The sequence below is a fragment of the Heloderma suspectum genome, chromosome 1 (genome assembly GCF_057233095.1).
Source record: "Heloderma suspectum isolate Gila_16-S chromosome 1, 16-S_ref, whole genome shotgun sequence".
Classification (NCBI taxonomy): domain Eukaryota; kingdom Metazoa; phylum Chordata; class Lepidosauria; order Squamata; family Helodermatidae; genus Heloderma; species Heloderma suspectum.
Genome location: NC_139458.1, coordinates 71,888,406 through 71,908,305, shown reverse-complemented (window position 1 = coordinate 71,908,305; position 19,900 = coordinate 71,888,406). Strand labels below are relative to the sequence as shown.

Sequence of the window (19,900 nt, the reverse complement as noted above, 5' to 3'; positions counted from 1 at the left end):
GGCTATGTAAATACTTACGTAGCCTATCACGGCTAATGTAGTAAGGGAAATGGCAGCCGCAGACCGGGGCCGCCATTCCCACCCGTAGATGGCTGACAAAAGGTAGGTTCCATCCCAGGGAGTTTTCGCTTGTTCCGTTCCGCCATCCCTAATCGTATGCTGCAAAATGCCTGAGAGAAGAGGAAGGTCTTAACCTGGCACCGAAAAGATAACAATGCTGGCTAGGAATGTCAGAGAATTCCACCATGGATCTCAGTGAGGCCCCCCGAAATCCATGGCGGAACGAAGCCCCCACTCCCGCAACCCATGAAAGGCGCACGAAACAGAGCACTTACCTGCTGCCGTCCACGCTGACTTGCGAATGACGGCCACCCTACAGCTGCCATTCACTTCTTCATCATAGCCATGATAGGCTACGTAAGTATTTACGTAGCCTATCATGGCAAGCCCCCCCCAAAAAAGCAGCGTACGCAAATGGCGGTGGTAGGGGTGCACGAAAGCCACTTACCTGGTCTCGCAGCTTGCTTTGCGGTGGGGGGGAGGCGCTTCGCTGCTCCCCCCAAAGTTCAGGCCGGGGGGGAGGCTTCCCTCCTCGCCCGGTCGAAATTCAGGCCGGGGGGAGGCTTCCCGCCTCGCCCGGCCAAAATTCAGGCCGGGGAGGAGGCGCCTCGCCTCGCCCGGCCGCGAAATAAAAAGTTTTTTTAAAAAAACGCCCCCGTGATAGGCTTCGTGACGATTAACGTAGCCTATCATGGCTAGATCTGCAAAGTCAGCCGTGATAGGCTACGTAAATCGTCACGTATCCTATCACGGGTGACTTTAAAAAAAAAAAGCGCATACGGCTAATGGCGGCCCCCATAGGGAGCCGCCATTCGCGTTCCTTATTTGGTCGCTGTAGTCTACGTAAAGATTTACGTAGACTACGGCGAAAATAAGGGCAATGCTATTTGCCGCCTCTGCCCCTGTCGAAGACCTGCCGAACCGCCGCTGGGACCTGCCACCGGGAGGGACATTCAGGAAAGGTAAGTCCCATCCCGGGGGGGGCAGGGGGGCGGAGAATTTCTCCCCGAAACTACTTCGGGGGGCCGAATACGTTGGCACTCGGCCCCCCGAAGTTTCGGGGAGAAATTCTCCCCCATCCCTAGGTGGTGGTTACAGCGGCCACCATTTGCGTTCCCTATTTTTCGCCATTTTAGCCTACATAAATATTTACATAGGCTATTACGGCGAAAAACAGGGGAACGCAAATAGCATAGTGGGCGCCATTTGCGTTCCTTTTTTTCCTGCTGTTTTAGCCTACATAAATATTTACATAAGCTATTACAGCGGGGGGTGGGGAAGGAACACAAATAGTGACCACTACGCTATTTGCATTCCCCTGTTTTTCGCCGTAATAGCCTACATATATATCTACATAGGCTAAAACGGCGAAAAATAGGGAACGCAAATGGCAGCCGCCATAGCCGCCGCCATTTGCGTATGCTGCTTTTTGGGGGGGGGGCTTGCTGTGATAGGCTACATAAATACTTACATAGCCTATCACAGCAGCTTCGCTGGATGCAAATGGCGGCCGCTACGGCGGCCGCCATTTGCGTCTGCAGCAGCCCATCTGCGGCCGGAACTCCAGCTGCAGACGGCCCTGGCCGGCAGCTCTGTGGAGCCGCTGCAGAGTGGAGGCAGCCCTGCGAGGATTCCGGGGGGAGGGACAGAGCGCCTCCCCCCCACCGCGAATCCAAGCTGCGAAAAGGTAAGTGACTTTCGTACATCCCTAATGCTGGCACCAGGTGGGCCTTGTCAGGGAGAAGCCACCATCAAGAAGGCCCTCTCCTTTGTTGCTGCTTTCCAAGCCACCTTTAGAGAAGGCACATGGAAGACAGCCTTAGATAATCAACATAATGTATAGGGAGGTTCATGCCAGGAGAGGTGTTCCATCAGGTATTGCGGTCCTGGGCCATGTAAAGCTTTATAGGTTAAAACCAGCCCCTTGAATTGGCCTCAGAAATATACAGGCAGCCAGTGCAAGTGGGCCAGAATTGGTGCTTGTGGACGTCTTGGAGGCATCTGTCTGGAAAGGGGATGCCAAACTTGATGGACTTTTGGTCTGATCTAGCAGGGTGCTGCTTATATTCCTATGTTGCCCTTCCTCATATTTCTTTTCCCAGGACCATGACGAATTTGTACAAAGATGCTTATTGGTCAAAAAAGGATCTGAATGAGCAAATCAATGAGGCTAAAAGACATGTGACTAAAAGCAAGCTGGACAGCTTTTCGATGGAGCGTTTGAATTATTACAACAGGCAGCTGCGTCAGCGGAAACAAGAGGGACAAAAGATATGCTGTATAGATCTATGGGGGTTGCTTATTGAATATTTGTTAAACGACGGGGTACGGTATGCTCGTTATGTCTTGTATTAAACAGCACACATCCATGTACTTACAGTCATGTGTAAGAAAGATCATCCTTGCATAATATAAATTAGACATTTAAAACTCCAGGCCTCTTAAGTTATGGGGAGGCTAGCGTGTATAAGCTGTGCTCGGACTTGAAGGTGGTTTGAGAGAGATCGTTTCCTATAACTCTATACACACGGTTATTTTGTTTTTGTCAAATGGTAACTTCTGGTCAAATAGGTATTGCAGGTATCTGAAACAATACAAAACCCCACAAAGCCTGTAATTTTGCACATTTAAATGTGAACCGAAACTGAATTATCCTTCGAAATTTGCACTTCCCTGAATTTTGCAATGGAGTTCTCTGGTAAAAAAAATGTGCTCAAAAATGCAGAGATTAGGGGAAAGCTCATATTAGCTAAAATAATGTTAAGATGCTAATAAAATATTTTTGAAAGTAATATTAGGAAAATTGATTGCAAAAATATCTTATTTATTTATTTATTTATTTTATATTCTGCCTTTTTTCTTCCTTAAGGAACCCAAGGCATTCCTCCTCCTCCTCTCCATTTTATTTTATCCTCACAACAACAACCCTGTGAAGTAGGTTGAGCTGGGAGTCTGTGACTGGCCCAAAGTCACCCAGTGACCTTCCATGGCTGAGTGGGGACTAAAACCCAGATCTTCTGACTCCCAGTCCAACACTCTAGCTGCTACACCACACTGGCTCTGTGAGAAAATTTTGCATACAAAAATGCTTGTATTCGGAGAAATACAACAAAAAATGTATATGGATTTTCATGTAAACTTTTTTTAAAATATCAGATTTCAAGATTAATTGAATTTAAGCTTGGAAGAATGAGTTTGGGACAAACTGAAAGAATGCAAAAATGAGACATGGACAGAAACGTAAATAAACACATTCAGCCATCCCACCTTCACACTGGGCTAATCCAGTGTTTGAACCCTAATCTTTTCTAGCCCAGGTGTCCCTGGAATGATGTTCCAGGAATTATGTTGCAACATGGAATGATGCTGCTAAAAATCCTTAGCTTCCCCAGGCTGCTTCACATTCCGTGTCTCAAATCCAGGTTGAGTTGTTGAGTGTACAACAAACTTGCAATAGGATTCCCAGTGCTGCATAAGCTGTAGTGATGAAACCTCATTTATGTGTAGATTTCAGCATTTGTTAATTCTTAATTCTGGAAAGGGATATGCATAGTCCCCTGTATAGCATTCCACAGTCAGATATATTGAAAATTGTTTTCTACTATTGTAATTTATTTTTTGTCAACATCTATTTCTTTTAAACATCACAGAAAGACAACCATAAACTCTCTGATCAACAGCAAGCAGTGAATAATGGACAGAATCCTTTACCAATCTACACTGCAATCAATGTGAAAGAGAAATACAGCACTGTGGATTTCAATGGTAGTAGCAATACCGAGAGATCTCTGGACTTGAGATTGTGGCTGAACCCTCATGTCCTGAAGCTTTTTTGCCACGGCTTGATGGGATAGGTTACAGCATGCTGACGGGTCATATGTTGAAGGCCATGTGGAAGGGGGGGCACCCATTTAATAAATACACGCAATCCAGGCGTAGTGTGAGCTTGATGACCCCATACAGTCCCTGCAGATGCATAAACCTGAGTACTGGAATCATGTAAGAGGTCACACTAGCTGCCTGTTTGGATCTTTCAGCTCGGGTCTACTATATAATTGTGGGGCAATGTTGATCCTATGGCATGATTGCCACAAATTTATTGATTTAGTACATTTTTTAAATCCTGCCCCTTTTCCATGGAACTCAGGACAGCATATATTGCCCCAACTTTTATCTGCTTAACAACCATATGAGGTCGTTTAGGTTGAGAGGGTGTGACTGGCGCAAGGTCATCCACTCAGCTTTGTCACTGAATGAGGGAGAATTTGAACCTGGCCAGCCCAGCCTGAGGGCAGAACTAGGTATGACATTATTCATGAGGTTTGTTAGCCCGTTCGTGATAACTAGCAGGTGCAGAAAGGAGCGAAATGGATCAGGACCATGGTGGGTGTGCGGGGCCGGGGGAGGTTTCAACCCCTTTGCCTCTTTTGTGGTCCCAGTCTGGCTTCCCCAAACATGTACTGGCTATTTATATTTTAAAGCATATCACGCAAGGGCTAGCAATATGAGTAACATCACGTCATGTTTCGCCTTTATGTGTTTGTCCCTGGTTGTTTTATTACCCTGTTGCTCATATGACTTTGTGTGTGTGTGTGTGTGTGCATCCATTCAGATTTTAATGCTTTTTCATAGTAACATTTTTCTTCAGTCAAATTTTAAATGTTGTTATTTGAAACTTTGCGATCTCTTTCCAGTTTGGGTTATCCACCCACATCTAAAAGCCAACTCCCACATTAGCTAAAGTAGATACCTGAGACCCAGAGAATTCTAAGGCTGGTTTGGTGGAGGCAGCCAGAGGAGAGAGAGAAACATTTCCACCTGGTGGCAGAGGAAAAAGGCCACAGGAAGGGATGGGCAAAAAGAAGTGGGGGGCAGACTATTTTGCCTGTTTTCTTTTCCACTCATGGAGTAGGGCTTGTTGCTGACCCCTGACCGGGGAACACAGGGGGGAGGACGGGAGAGTCCTGTTGCACAAGCAGATCCCTGCTCACCTGACGTAGCTGGATGTGGCCCAGTGAGAGAGATTGTTTCATTTCTATGTCTGTGGTTCTTTTTCAGAATGGATGGAGTTCACACCCTATGAAGTGGGGATACTAAAATACGGAGCTTTTGTTCGGGCTGAAGATTTTGGAAGCGAGTTCTTCATGGGACGTCTGATGAAGAGGCTTCCAGAGACTCGGATCTGTTACATGCAGGGTAATAATAGGAAATGTTTTCTGGTTAATATTAAACTGGCAACAACACACCGGAAAGTACCTCACTTCTATGCTCCAAGAAGATCTCCAGACTAGGGCCTGAGCCACAGTTGCACAACTGGAGTAGCTGCGAACTGGGATGGTTCTAGCCACACAGCAGTTCCTTGAGCATGCGTCTGTTTACAGATTGCACTTGCTAGGGCAGAGGACATGTTTACAATGTTTAGCAAAAATAATAATAATTAAAGGAACAGCTTTTCAATAGAAGTGTGAAATATCATAGCACTAAGCCTTCACTGTATTGTTAACGTTTATACATTCTCTCTCCCTTTATAGGCATGTGGAGTAGTATATTTTCCCTGAATCTGCTGTATTTCTGGAACATATCTCACAGTTCAGAGGACTTCTGGCACAAGTGGACACAAGACCAAATAGTTGATATTGGTTGGTTATACTCATACCTGGCTGTCGACCTCTTATTCATGTTCTGAATGGATCTGTGAACAATTTAAAGAAGAAAATTCTTTCGAATTTTGCCACCTGCAAAAGAATTTTGGCTTCTGCAAAAATGTTTGTCCAGGGTTTTTTTTTCAGATCTGCATATCCATGTATAAGACAAAGGGTGGGCAGAATGTAGATTAGGATCTACAGGTAGATCTCTGGGTTGTTTGAAGTAGATCTCCAGGGGTTTTCTGACTTTAATGAGACCAAGGGGATTAAAACACACAGAGAAAAGCCCCTCTGTCATGGCTGATGGCTGCCCTTGTACTAATTGCTTATCCCTCAGCCTCAGTGTTTCTCATCTGTCAAAAATGGGTGCAAATTGGTGGCTTTTGAACAGCTCTTTGTTCAGCTCTCTTGGCCAGTTTTGGAGTGAGGATCTCTGAACTTATGGTAACTCAAATGTAGATATGCTTATGTCCCAGTATGGGGGTAATGGGGTGCAGTAGATAATCGACTCTGTCCCCTGAGCCACTATTTTCGTGTCTGGCTCAGCTTGGTGGACCTCAACATTCTAGTCAAAAAACAAAACAGATCCTGCAAGCCTAAAATCTGCTCTAGACCAACAAAACCTTTCACTGTTGCTACTCTTCCTCTGTAGATGAAGAGCCTCATCTGCCTAGTAGACCACATGAGCAAAAAACACATCTGTACACACCTTCCGGACCTCTATCCAGTGCTATTAGAGATGTACTTACTGATCGCCTATCCGTTGCTCAGTACCACAACTTCATGAGGGGTCTCCAGTTGGACAATAGCTACCTGGAGAATGACAAGTTCTGTAGATGGAAAGGTATTTTCATACAGTCTTGTAACAGTTATTCCCCCTCCTGTAACCTCCCATTTGGATTATTGCAATGTGCTATATGTAGGGATGTGCAAACGCACCTTTGTCCGGGTTCTCCGGACTCCTGCCCAGCCCCTGCCCCACTCGCTGGTCCCCGGACTGCACTCGAGCCCCTCCCACTCTTGCGAGTAGCCCGCACTCACCCCAGCAGCCTCATCAAGCTCTGAGATTGCCATTTCTAAAAAAAATAAAATGGCAATTGCAAAAATGTGCATGTTTCTGTATGCGCAAAAATGCGCATTTTGCAAATGCGCATATTCTCATGTGTGAAAGACTCATTTTTTGCAAAGGCACATATTAGTGTGTGTATAAAAATGTGCATTTTTCATAAAATATGCATTTTCATACATACGCAATATGTGCCTCACGAAAATACGAATTTTTGCGTGTGGACAAATTTGCGCATTTTCGTGATTGCCATTTTATTTCTCAGAAAATGGGGACTGCAAAGCTTGACAAGGCTGCCGGGATGAGTGCAGGCCATTCACTGAGCATGGACAGGGGGCAAGCAGGGGCAGGGGCTTGGTGAGTGGGGCTCAGGGGTGCGGGCAGGAGCAGGTCCGCCAGATTCCCGGACTGAATCGGGCGCCCATGCCATCCCTAGTTATATGTGGGGGTGGGGCTGCCTTTGAAAACAGTCTGGAAACTTCAATTAGTCCAAAAGAGGGTGGCTAGGTTGCTAACTGGGACTGGCCAATGTGTTTGTATTATGCCAGTCTTTCTCCATCTGTACTGGCTTCCAGTCCATTTCCGGGTCCAATTCACAGTACTGGTTTTAAACTCTAAATCCCTAAATGCCTTGGGGCCAGATTAGCTGAAGGACTGTCTCCTTCCGTATTTACCTTCCTGGACATTAAGATCATTGTCTGAGGCCCTCCTCCAAGTGCCCCCACCAAATGAGGCAAGGCGGGTAGCTACAAGAGAGAGGCCTTTTCAGTGGTGGCACCTGGTGCCTATGTTATTTCCAGCACCAGGTGAAGACCTTTTTATTCTCCCAGGCATTTTAAGAACTGTTTTTAATGCTTTTAGTACTCTGTTCTGCTGCCTCTGGTTTTAATTTGGTTTCAACCCTGGCAAGACCGAGGTACTTTTGGTGGGAGACAAGAGGAGGCTGGGGGATGTTGACCTGGTGTTGAATGGGGTACAGCTACCCTTGAAAGACCAGGTCCGCAGCCTGGGGGTCATTTTGGACTCCCAGCTGTCCATGGAGGCTCAGGTGTCAGCTGTGAGCCGGACAGCGCTGTATCAACTCCATCTGATACGGCGGCTGCGCCCCTACCTTCCCAACCATCTGCTCCCATCGGTAGTACATGCCCTGGTCTCCTCTCGTTTAGACTACTGTAATGCGCTCTACGTGGGGTTACCCTTGAAGACGGTTCGGAAACTGCAGCTGGTACAGAACGTGGCGGCTCGCCTGATTAAAGGCAGCCGCCGGCGAGATCACATCACTCCAGTGCTGAAGGAGTTGCACTGGTTACCAGTTGTTTTCCGGGCCAAATTCAAGGTGTTGGTTTTGACGTTTAAAACCCTATATGGTTCCGGCCCAGCCTATCTTAAGGAGCGCCTCCAGCAGCACCAGACAGGCCGCTTAACAAGATCAGCCTCGGATGGCCTTCTCTCTGTCCCATCAGCCAGGACAGCTAGACTGGTGGGGACGAGGGAGAGGGCCTTCTCTGTGGTGGCCCCCACTCTGTGGAACTCCCTCCCTAGGGAACTCCGTCATGCCCCCTCTTTAATGAGCTTCCGTCGTGCATTAAAAACGTGGTTGTTCAGGCAGGCATTTGGGGTGGGTTAGGGTATTTTTTTTAAAAAAAAATTATGGTAAAATTTTATTGTTTTAAATTGTTTATGGTGAGTTGTACATCGCCCAGAGTGGCTGGGTGACCAGTCAGATGGGCGATTAATAAATTTAATAAATAAATAAATAAATAAATAAATAATTTGGTTTTATGTTGTTGTAATGGTTTTCTTCTTTTCTGCTGGTTTTATCTTGGTTTAATTCTGTGCTGTTTCTATTTTTTGCGTTAATATTTGTAATGTATGTTTTTAATGTATTGTACACCAACCAGAGAACTTCAGTTACTGGGTGGTTTAAAAGCACAGTAAATATATCAATACAATGAATAAAATATTTTAATGCAGGAATAGACAGCATAAGACAGTCAGGCGACATTCCGCTTGCCAAAGCTCTTCACTTCAATGTACCAGTCCATTGGCATGTTGCCATATGACTGTACTATAGGCTTGCGCAATGCTAGATACCACTGTGGAACTTTCCATTATCTACATGGGTCTTAATGCGTTAGGTGGCTGTGGTTATGGACTAATTGAGCTCTAGTGGGTCTGTGGCTTAAAACAGTATCAAAGTAGATTTAAATTTGTATTGTGGGAGAAAATACATTAACATTGCAATACTACACTCCCTGGGAGGGCATCCTGGGGCATTAGGAAATGTTGGATCTCCCGCTCAGGGGCGGGAAAAGAGGTCTTTCTTCAAATGGGGAGATTCCTCCAAGTCCATTTCTTTTCTTTCATCAGAAAAGGGGGGTGGGTGTCCACAGGAACTACAACCTTCCCAGTCCCCAGCCACACCCTCAAACTGCAGATCTATGTCAGCCTATGTCAGCTTGCCACTGATCCCTCCCCATTTGTTTCAGTTGAAGAAAAATTATTTTTAAGAACAACCAGGGAGGGGAAAGGGAAACCAAAGTGCTTTTTCTCCTTCACTTTGACCCTACCAGCCTGAGCCCAGCAAGGGTTTGAATTCTTCAGAGGCTGCAGCATCGGAGCTCTCCACACCTAACAGTAGGATTGCTCCTGTGGATCCACAGACTCCCCTGGCACGCACTAACAATTGCAGCACCTCCCCTCTTCCCCCTTTTCAATGTCCAGGTTCGGACACTGGAGAAGAACTTGTCTCAGAGGTGCCTGGGAGGGGGAGTCCAAGGTTGGATGTCTCCACCTTTGAGGGAGATCCAGCATTTCCTATGGCCCCCTAGGATGCCTTCCCAGGAACCACAGGATTGCAGCATTAGATATTCATATTTTGAAGGTAAAAATATAATTAGGGGTGTGTGTGTGTGTGTGTGTGTCTGTGCGCGTGTATGCACATTTTTGTGTGGATTTAAAAAAAATCACAGAGTACTGAGGAAATTGGATGGGTGAACACATGCAAAAGTGACATAGGCAGGACTGATTTGTCAGTTTTGCACACCACCACAGACTAGCTTTGGAGATTGTGTCTGGTCTGGTGTCATGCAAACAGTTCAACTGGTATATGAATTTGGCTGCACCTGAACCAACACCCAGAGCCATTTCAAGCCACCCACCACACACTAAATGGCTATGAGAACTGAGGCTTCCTCTGTTATGCTTACCATAATTTTTGTTCTGCCATTTAGATACTGTACTAGACTCTTCTTCACCCAATCAGCTGACCCAAACAGAAGACTACTTATCTCTAGTAGATACTGGATTCTTCATCAATACTAGCTGTGCACCTCTGCTGAGACAAGAGAGGAAGGTGGATGTTATCCTACATTTAAATTATAGCGCAGGATCACAATCTATGGTGAGATATGTGGCTTTCCCACTGTCATGTTTAACTTTATTTTTCAACAAGGATTCTGTATTCATGCACAATTTCCGCTTCCGCTGCACTTCGTGCTGTCCCACCCAACACCTGTTGCACCTGGCAATCTCATCCCCATATTTATCATTCTATTTTTTTTTATAATCTAGCCCCTGAAGCAATCATGCAAGTACTTTGCGGAACAAAGAATCCCATTTCCCAAAGTTGTGCTGAATGACGATGACAAACATCTGAAAGAATGCTATTTGTTTGAAGATGCGGAGAACATGGAAGCACCAATATTACTATTCTTCCCACAAGTGAATGATACCTTTCGCTATTACAAAGCACCTGGTATGCTATGCTGTCAACATCATCACTATTTATCTTTATTAACATAGCACAGCCTCTGTACGCAGTGATATCTAGAGTGGCATAACAAGAAAGGCAGGTACCTGTTTGAGGAACATACTGTCTAAATGTTGCCAGAGGGGGAGATAAAGGGGAATGGAGAAAAAGGAAAGACAGAAAATCCTTAAAAAAAATTCAGAGCAAAATGTCCTTTAAAACCCCTGTGACTCAGGTGTCAGTCCTCAGAAATGAATTACCACCTTAATTGCAAATGACCGTCTTTGCCAAAAATAGTCAACAGTGTCTGATTTTTATTTATTATTTTTAATATGCTTGTTTTAATAAAATATTTGTATTCTCCCTTTCCATCTAAAAGCCTCCCAATGCAGCTAACAATAAAAATCAAATAAAACATTTTATAACTCAAAAGTTACATATAATAGGAAGAATAACAACTAACCACAATAGGCTGCTAAGTCATCAGTACTCAACAGATAGCTCTCAGCAGTAATCAGTTTCTTCCACTTCTGAATCTGCCAAGTTTTTAGTAACTCCTGGAAAGCAATCAGTGTTAGTGCTTCATGGCCGTCTATAGCTCCGAAATTATAAATGCTGCAGTCTAGAGACTGTAATCTTCTAAGGAACCACAGTCATAAGGTCTTTTTTTAACACTGCTAAGAAAGTCTAGCTTCAGAGGAAATACTGTACTTGAGCATAGAAAGTCTTGCTATCATTGGCTGAACCTAAATGGGCATCTTAAATTAGTTCAGCCCCCTTGGTGTTGATAGGACCAACCTCCTATAAGCCAAACCAGGGGTGGGGCAGACGTGGGTGCCAGTATAGCCAATGGTGAGGGATGATCAGAGTCAGAGTTGCAGTCCACCAACATCTGGTGAGCCACACATTACCCTGAGCTAAACCGTCCACCAATCTCTAGGACCTCTTTGAAAGAGGAGGCTTCTGTCTTTGTACAATGTCAGATTGCCACCCATTCTTGGGAAACAAATGTCCATCGTATTATGGAAATGTGAGGGAATCCTACCTTAGCAACCTTTCAACATTTAGAAGCAGCTCAGCCTAGTGTACCACTAAAATAGCTACTCAAAGGTTAGATGCATTTTCCCTTCTTGTTTCTTTATTAGTTGCCTGTTCCCTCTAATATCTCTATACCTAGGGATGTACGAAAGTGACTTACCTTTTCGTGGATTCTGTTCATGGGGGGGAGGCGTTCCGTCCCTCCCTCTGGAATCCTCGATGGGGGGGGAGGCGATCTGGTCCTCCCCCCCCGGAATCCTCGACGGCCGGCTGTGCTCTGTGGCGGCTCCGCGGAGCAGCCAGCCAGGGCCAGGCCAGGGCCATCCGCAGCCGGATTTCTGGCCGTGGAGGGCTGGGTAACCAAAACAAAACGCGTACACAAATGGCGGCAGCTACAGCTGCCACCATTTGCGTTTCTTATTTTTCGCTGTCTTAGTCTATGTCAATATTTACGTAGACTAAGACAAAGAAAAGAAAGGGGAACGCAAATAGCGTAGTGGGCGCTATTTGCGTTCCCCTTTCTTTTCTTTGTCTTAGATATTTAAGTAAATATTCTTCACCTTACATATTTTTCTTCGGCTTAGATATTAAGTAAATATTCTTTGTCTTAGATATTTAAGTAAATATTGATGTAGACTAAGACGGTGAAAAATAAGGAATGCAAATGGTGGTGGCCGTAGCCACTGCCATTTGCGTATGTGTTGTTGTTTTTTTAAAACCCAGACGTGATAGGCTACGTAAGTCTTTACGTAGCCTATCACATCTATGGGGGGGGAGGCACAGACTGCAAATGGCAGCGGTAGCTTTTCGGAAGACCAGCTGCCGCCGCCACTGCCAAAGCCGCTTCTGGAGCCGCCGCCGTCCGGAACATCTGCCCCAGGTAAGTCTCATCCCGGGGGGGATCCGCAGGGGGCGGGGGGGGTGGCAGGCCGTTCCATGATGGATTTCGGGGGGCCGAATGCATTGGCATTTGGCCTCACCGAGATCCGTCGCGGAATTCTCTGACATCCCTATCTATATCCTTACATGTGTTGCAGTAAAAATTACTTCCCTGTATTCAATTTCTCTATACTGCTGGGGTGAGTAATGGGCAAACTCACCTGACTCCACCCCACAACCTGCTCACCAGACCCCTGCCAGCTGCCTACCCCTGCTCACGCCAGGGCGTAAGCTGCCCAGTAGTTCACAGAAGCCCGGCAAGCAGTCACCCTTTTCCCCGATAAGCCGCTTCCCACTTGCTCCCATCCTGCCACTGCTGTGGCCGCTGAGAGCAACTGTGTCTTGCGCAGCCAGAGACCAGCAGAGAGAGGTGGGGTTCCTCAGCGGCCATGGCAGTAGAGGCAGCAGGATGGGAGCTGAGAGGAAAGTGCCATGGTGCTTCCCTCTCAGCTCCCATCCTGCTCCCAAGAGCAACCAGAGGATCAGTTGCTCAGCTAGCCGTGGCCCCTCATGCTCTCCTTCCTTGCAAGGAAAGCACAAAGTATTAAGAGCCCAGGCAGATGGGTCCTTTACAAAACTGGCCAAGCTGCCAGTTGGGCAAGGAGCGGTGGCCACCACACTTGCCTGATTCGGTGTGTGCTGAGTCGGGCAAGCACAGGGGGCCATGGACTGGCATCTGGGGGGGCCAAACTGGTGGGAACTTGCCAAGTTTGAGCCTCCAAGGCTCCAACCCAACACTTGTGACATTCCTAGCTGGGGTTTCTACAAGCTCCAAACCCCCACACACCTATAGCTCTTTTGTTACATTATGATCTGAGAGGAGAGGGTAGAAGGAGAGCTGGAAAAGTTGTGCCCAGAAAGACCAGATTTCTGAGTGATTGAATGAGTGAGTGAGTGAGTGAGTGAGTGAGTGAGTGAATGATCTACTTTGCCCAGAAATATACCTGTAAAGGAAGGTAGAGGGCATCATGATTCCACCAAACCACTCTTGGTATGCTGCCACTAGGGATGCGATGGGTGTCAGGCTGGGGCTGAAGGACCAGAGAGAAGTCGCTGGCTTGGGCTACAGATGGCAGTCCATAGATCCCCGCACTTCCCTACCCAGCATGCGCCGAATCGAGCAAGTGTAGGGATCCCCAGTCCCTTGCCACGCTGCAAAATGGTGGCTTGGCCTTTTTCATAAAGGCTGATTTTATGCAAATGGTGGCCATAACATAACCATTTACACAAGATTACAGGTGTAAATGGCCATTTACACCTGTAAACTTGCATGAATAGCTGGTTTACGGCCACCATTTACATAAAATCGGCCTTTACAAAAAGGCCGAGCCACCACACAAAATGGTGGCTCAGCAAAGGATCTGGTGGTCGCACACCACTCGCTGGGCACTCACAGACCACCCAGCGATTCACCACATGTGGCGAGTAGGGATGGGTAGGCAGTGGGGGTCCAGCAAGTGGTGCATGACACGGACCACAGTGAGTTCGCCCATCCCTAGCTGCCACTAGGGATGGACAAAAGTCCCTTACCTGATCCCGAAGCTTGCTTTGCAGTTGGGGGGGAGGCGCTCCGTCCCTCCAGCTGAAATTCTGGCCGGGGGGGAGGCGCCCCATCCCTCCGGCCGCGAAACCTCATCTCCTGCCGGGACGCAGATGGCGTTTGCGTCCCTGCAGTCAGCCGTGATAGGATACGTAAATGTTTACGTAGCCTATCACGGCTGACTTAAAAAAAAAAAAAGTGCGTACGCAAATGGCGGCACCCATGGGCACCGCCATTTGTGTTCCTTATTTTGGCCCGTGTAGTCTACGTAATTTGCGTTGCCCTTATTTTCGCCATAGTCTATGTAAATGTTTACGTAGACTACACGTGCCAAAATAAGGAATGCAAATGGCGGCACCCATGGGCGCCGCCATTTGCAAATGCGCTTTTTTTTTTTCAAAGTCAGCCGTGATAGGCTACGTAAACATTTACGTAGCCTGTCACGATGTTTTTTAAAAATCTAGCCGTGATAGGCTACGTAAATCTTTACGTAGCCTATCACGTTTGTTTGTTTTTGTTTTTGTTTTACTCGGAAATGGCAGCGGCGGCAGCCAGTCGGAAGACCGGCCGCCGCCGCCAAACCGCCGCCGGAGCCGCCGCCGCCAGGGACAGTCGAGCGAGGTAAGTCCCGTCCCGGGGGGGGCGGGGGGGCAGACCATTTCTCCACGAATTTCGGGGGGCCGAATGCACTGGCATTTGGCCTTCCCAAGGTTCATGGAGAAATTCTCTGACATCCCTAGCTGCCACCACTTTCCAAACTGGCACCTAGGGATGTCAGAGAATTCCGCCAGAGACTGAAATGTGATCGAATTCCCTTCAGTCCGTGCCACAGAATCCCCTGTGGAACGGCACCATGAGATCCTGCGTAGCCAGCAGTCATGCAGCTTTTTTTTCGTCGTCTGCAAAAAGTCACAAAATTTTCGTAAATAAAAACTCAGTGTAGTATATTCTGATAATAAATACAAAAGTTTTTTTTAAAAAAAATGAATTGTGCTCACTGCCTTGTTTGTGGGTGTTCTTTTAAAATTGAAATCCTCCGTCTCTGTTTACTTTTAGCCAAAACACTTCCTCTTCCTAGGGGCTTCCCAAAAGAAGGCTGTCTTAGGTGTGCCTGAGTGATAAACTATTTGTTTAAAGCAATGCTGTTTTAAAGAGAGAAACAACCTTTTAAAATGACCATGCTGGTCATGGAGCACTATTCATACATCCCTACTGGCACCACACCTAGGAATGGAGGGAATCTCCAGGTAGACCTGCCCCTGGGTACAAGGAGTAGAGACTAAACCAGTTCCCAGTACCTTGTGTGCAGACAAAGGTCGGTAAGGCCTACCAACTACACTGGATTCAGCACTGACCCAGATGTAAATAGCAGCACAGTTCTTATAGGGAGAGACAGTTTATTTACAAGGGGGTGTGAGAAGGATGTATTAACAAATGAATTACAAAACACAGTCTACAATACATCAAACAGTTGGAAACCCATGTACAGACAAATAAAAACACACTAACTGGCCTATGCCACTTACTGGGCCTAAGGGTCCTTAGTCATAGCCATGCCAAACGTGAAACCTCCTTGAGAAAGGATGATAACAAAGGACAATCGTCAAAGAGCCCTCCTCAGATTTATACTGTATCCAGGCCTGATTCTGGTGCTCTCCACCTTCCCCTCCAGAAAGGAGGGTCAAAGGAAGAGGTGGCATGATTCCCACCAACCTAGCTGTAAGCACTCTTCTGTCCCTTCAGGTCTGGGTAGTTTATGTCCTTGAGGCCAGAGATAACTTGCCTGGAGACAGCAGAGCCATACACTTTTGAGATGGACCAGACTCATCCTCCCCTTCAGGTGTCACAAGGTCTCTGTGCCAGCATCCTCCCTTCTTGGGCCTCTCACTGACCAGCAATCTCTAACCCATACAAGGAAACATGAATATCCCAATGAAAGTAAAGACCGTGGAGTCACTCTGGTTCTTTATAATACCCTCCTAAAAAGAACATTCTGCAGGCAGCTCCATCTGGGAGCAGATTAATATAACATAAAAGAGCTGATGGAAGCCAAATCAAACCTTGACCTAGGGAGGTAAGATTTCTCAAAACCTGCACAGCTCTGTGAAAGAGGCGATGGTTCCCCTGGCAAGGGAGGTATATTTGTGCTACCAGTAGCACAGCAAAGGCTGGACCTTGCGGCCAAAGTCTGGGGGGCTCCCCAAATGACCACCCTGAGTAGCAGGTGACGAGGTCATCAGGGAAGGAGAAGCAAACTCCATTCTATAGCCATAGTTCTCTATGATTTCAGTGAGTTTGAAATGCAACACTTCACATGCTCAGAATATTATTTAAAATCAGGGTTGGCAAACTGATGGTTGTGGTTGTTGATCTAGCAGGAATGCAGAAGCCGTTATAAAACAGGGCATGGCTGTTGGAGTGGAGGAAGAGAAATGTTAGTCGTGACTCGTGTGCTTCACATGGCCATCTAAAGGGGTCTCCATGAGACCATTCAGCCAGGGTATAAAATTATGGTGTGCCACAGTGCTATTCTCTATTTTTCCTTGCCCTTTTTCTCTTAATCTTTCTCCCACCCTTTCTCTCCCTGTCTGCAATACACTTTCCATTTCTGACACCCCCTTCTCTCAATCTCTCTCTCTCTCTGCCCCTCCCCTTTCGCTTCTCTCCCTTCCTAGGTGAGGGACAGATCCTTCTTTCCAGGTTTGAACTGACCACTTGACGAGGTCTTTTGAAATTTAGACAAGGCCTCCAGGTTGCCCACTCCTGATTTAGAACATGAGCAAGCTGAGCTACATATAACATATGTTTATATTCATATATGACATATATATCAATTTATGGTCAGTAATTGATCAACCTGCTTGCCAAATAGAGTCCATCTTCTCATTCCTGGATTTTTTCATAGTCATGCCCTGATCCTTCAGGGCCCATTTCATGCCAATCAGTATTCATGAGGCAGTATGAAAAGCAAGTGGTTGGCAGGCAGCAGAATTTGGTGGTTGGCAGGTGGCTGGAAAACTCAGCCAACATTGTAATGTTCATGGAATTGGCTCTGACTAGTTCATTAATGTGTGAAAATGCCTTTAGGGGGCAAACCTACTGGGCTGCCACACACTAGATGGAAGCCTCCAATCTCGGAGGTTTCTGAGATTCCTATGCGTTGCTGGGCTGCTGCCAACAGGGTGCAAGAAGCAATGGGAGCAATTTTAGCCTCTCCATCCTCCTTTTAAAAAATTCTCCTCTAGATGGGCCTCTTGACTGGCACAGCACTTTCCTTTTCAGAATGCATTCGTACTGAAGAAAAATGACTTTGCAAGTATTGCTATTTGGGGCTTTGAGGCTATTCCATTTGCTCTCAGTCCCAACGTTTTGCTGCTACTGTTGTGGGGGATGTTGTCATTTCTCTTTATCCAAGACCTTCCTTTCCTCTTCCAGATTATTTATTTAAGTATTACATTTATATACTGCCCAATAGCCGAAGCTCTCTGTAATGTATTTTGTGTATTGCGTTGTATTGTGTGTTTTTTCTGCTTCGATCAGAGTTGTGAGGCATGCAGCAAAATCTCAGTTTCTTTCATCAGTTTTTTGCTTGAATGAAATTGTTGGCTAACTCTGTAATAATGGGATTGTAACCTGGACAGACACTTCTTCATGGTGGTCACTAAGTTTCACTGCCGAATAGTGGCAGGGCACTGACCACAGAGTGCCAGTCGTTTAAGGGGAAAACTAATCTCTTCACTCTAATTCTGGGACAAAGATATGCTCCTCCCACCCACTCACATGTGTGTGTGCCTGCCTGCACACTTCTGTTGAACATGTGTGTACAAGCATAATTTTTGCAAATGCCATTCTTACATCTCTACCTTACTACAATGTTTTCTTAGGTGTGAAACGCTCTGCGTCAGAAATGAAAGATGGAGAAATTGATGTCTCCAGTAACTGCAGCCCCTACTCCACATACTCAACGACATTCAGTAAGAAAGAATACGATCAGCTGGTGGAACTCAGTGAATATAATATTCTGAATAACCAACATCTGATTCTGCAGACCTTGAATATGGCAGTAGAACGGAAAAAAGTACTTAAGAAATAATCTTCTCTACTGACTACTTCGTGTATGGAATGTGGACCCAGGCTCCGAATGTTCATAAATCTAACTGAATTTCACTTCAAGCCCTGCAAGGGACTATACTGGATAAACCAAGCAATCCAACTTAGGGCACTGGCTGAAGTCATCTTTTTCCAGCATTTCTAGTCCTTTTGTGAGCAACTGGTATTCTAAGTCAGCATAACAGACACCTGCAGACTAGACATCTGTGCTGATTCCTCCAAGTTGGTTGCTGCTAGTCCAAGTGTACTAGCAGTATTAGCTCAGGAGCATAGCAACCATCACGCCAAATCAATAATGTAGCTCCAAACCCCATATGTCACAGGTACCACTTCTGTTGATATTTGGAAGCAACTTTCACTGATCTTTCATGCACTCTCACAGCACAACCCTATCTATGAGCATGATTACTCGGATGTAAGTTCCACTGTGTTCATAGGACTGCAGCTTTACACTTACATATTTCATTGCTGAAAATGATTTGGGGAATACCAAACAATGGTCAAGATAAAAGGGTAAACAAATCAAATATATACAATGGGAGAAACAGAACAATAGTTGTTGGTTAACTACTTTGATGGAAAGATTAAATGTAAACCTTTTGTGATGCAGCACTACAGATCAATCACTTTTTAATAACCTTTAAATTCTGTGTTGGTTTGCATTTCAGAATTGGGGAAGGGAAAACTAATAGCTTTCACCTTACCACTACCTCATGTAACTTTACATAATAACGAGTTATGATTATAGCCCTGAGCTTTGGGGATAAATAAGAATACATTGTATTTATATAGTACTTTTCCTAAATTATCAGAGTGCTCCAAATACATGATACTAGTAAGTTGTGTGTGGACAGCAGAGGGAAGGGAGTAGGAGTGCTATATATTAGGGTTGGGGTGAAACAGGCCACAATTTTATTATTCAATAACATCTTGCAAACTTAGGGTGCTTCCAAACGGGGGGCTCCTAGCACTAACAATTCAGAAGGCATTGTGCAAACCATTCTGCAACCATTGACACAGTCATTGCTAATAGTTTTTGTACTTTTATGTAAGCTGCGCTGGGAATGTCTATTAAAGAGCATTATAGAATGTTTATAATAAATAAATAAGTACATTAAATTACTCTGTTTGTGTGTGTGTGTGTGTGTGTCTGTGGATTTTGGCACAGATTAATTAACACTTTATTGAAATATAATCCTCATGTAAGCCATGTGAAATATTTACATTTGTAAAGATGTGGAGTTTATTTTACCTAAAAATTGGGGGGGGGGGTAGTCAAGAGAAGGGATTTGAGTGCCAATATGCAAGAAGCTTTGCACTGTGTGACAGGTCCCATAGCTGCTTCATAGGAGGCTAACAAGTGATAGGGTATAAAAATTATTATGTACCTGACTGTGTCTCTGAAAGCAATGGGTCTAGTCTCGTTAAAGAAATGGTGTTCTTGAGTAGCTCTTAGAAGTATATCTATAGCTACTCTCCTCCAGTTCACCTGGAGTACAGTTAGGGCAGAACTACTGGAATAGAAGACATTGGGTACCCCTACTCAAATTCTGCCTGTCCTCCCCCATACTGCATAGCAATACTTTTTCTGTGGTGCTTTGATGTTAAACCATCCACAATTTCTCCACTCCATGTCATTGGCTGCTGCTTGTGGGGGCAAAAATCCTTGCTTGTGAAAGGATTTCGAGTTGCTTTATCTAAACTCAGCCTTCCTCTTCTTCACTCCACACCCTTTCCCCACAGCAGCCACG

General features: G+C 45.7%; 1 protein-coding gene across 1 annotated transcript in view; it reads left to right on the top strand.

Moving 5' to 3' along the window:
- The window catches only part of LOC146357385 (cytosolic phospholipase A2 epsilon-like), a 46,989-nt gene extending 28,857 nt beyond the window's left edge, over positions 1-18,132 (top strand). Inside the window, exons 12-19 of the mRNA XM_084827478.1 lie at positions 2,163-2,385; positions 3,711-3,825; positions 5,119-5,256; positions 5,592-5,699; positions 6,358-6,549; positions 10,005-10,174; positions 10,345-10,528; positions 17,924-18,132. Coding sequence (XP_084683604.1) covers positions 2,163-2,385; positions 3,711-3,825; positions 5,119-5,256; positions 5,592-5,699; positions 6,358-6,549; positions 10,005-10,174; positions 10,345-10,528; positions 17,924-18,132 — 1,339 coding nt within the window. The remainder of the gene's footprint in view (positions 1-2,162; positions 2,386-3,710; positions 3,826-5,118; positions 5,257-5,591; positions 5,700-6,357; positions 6,550-10,004; positions 10,175-10,344; positions 10,529-17,923) is intronic.
- The last annotated feature ends 1,768 nt before the right edge of the window (positions 18,133-19,900 follow it).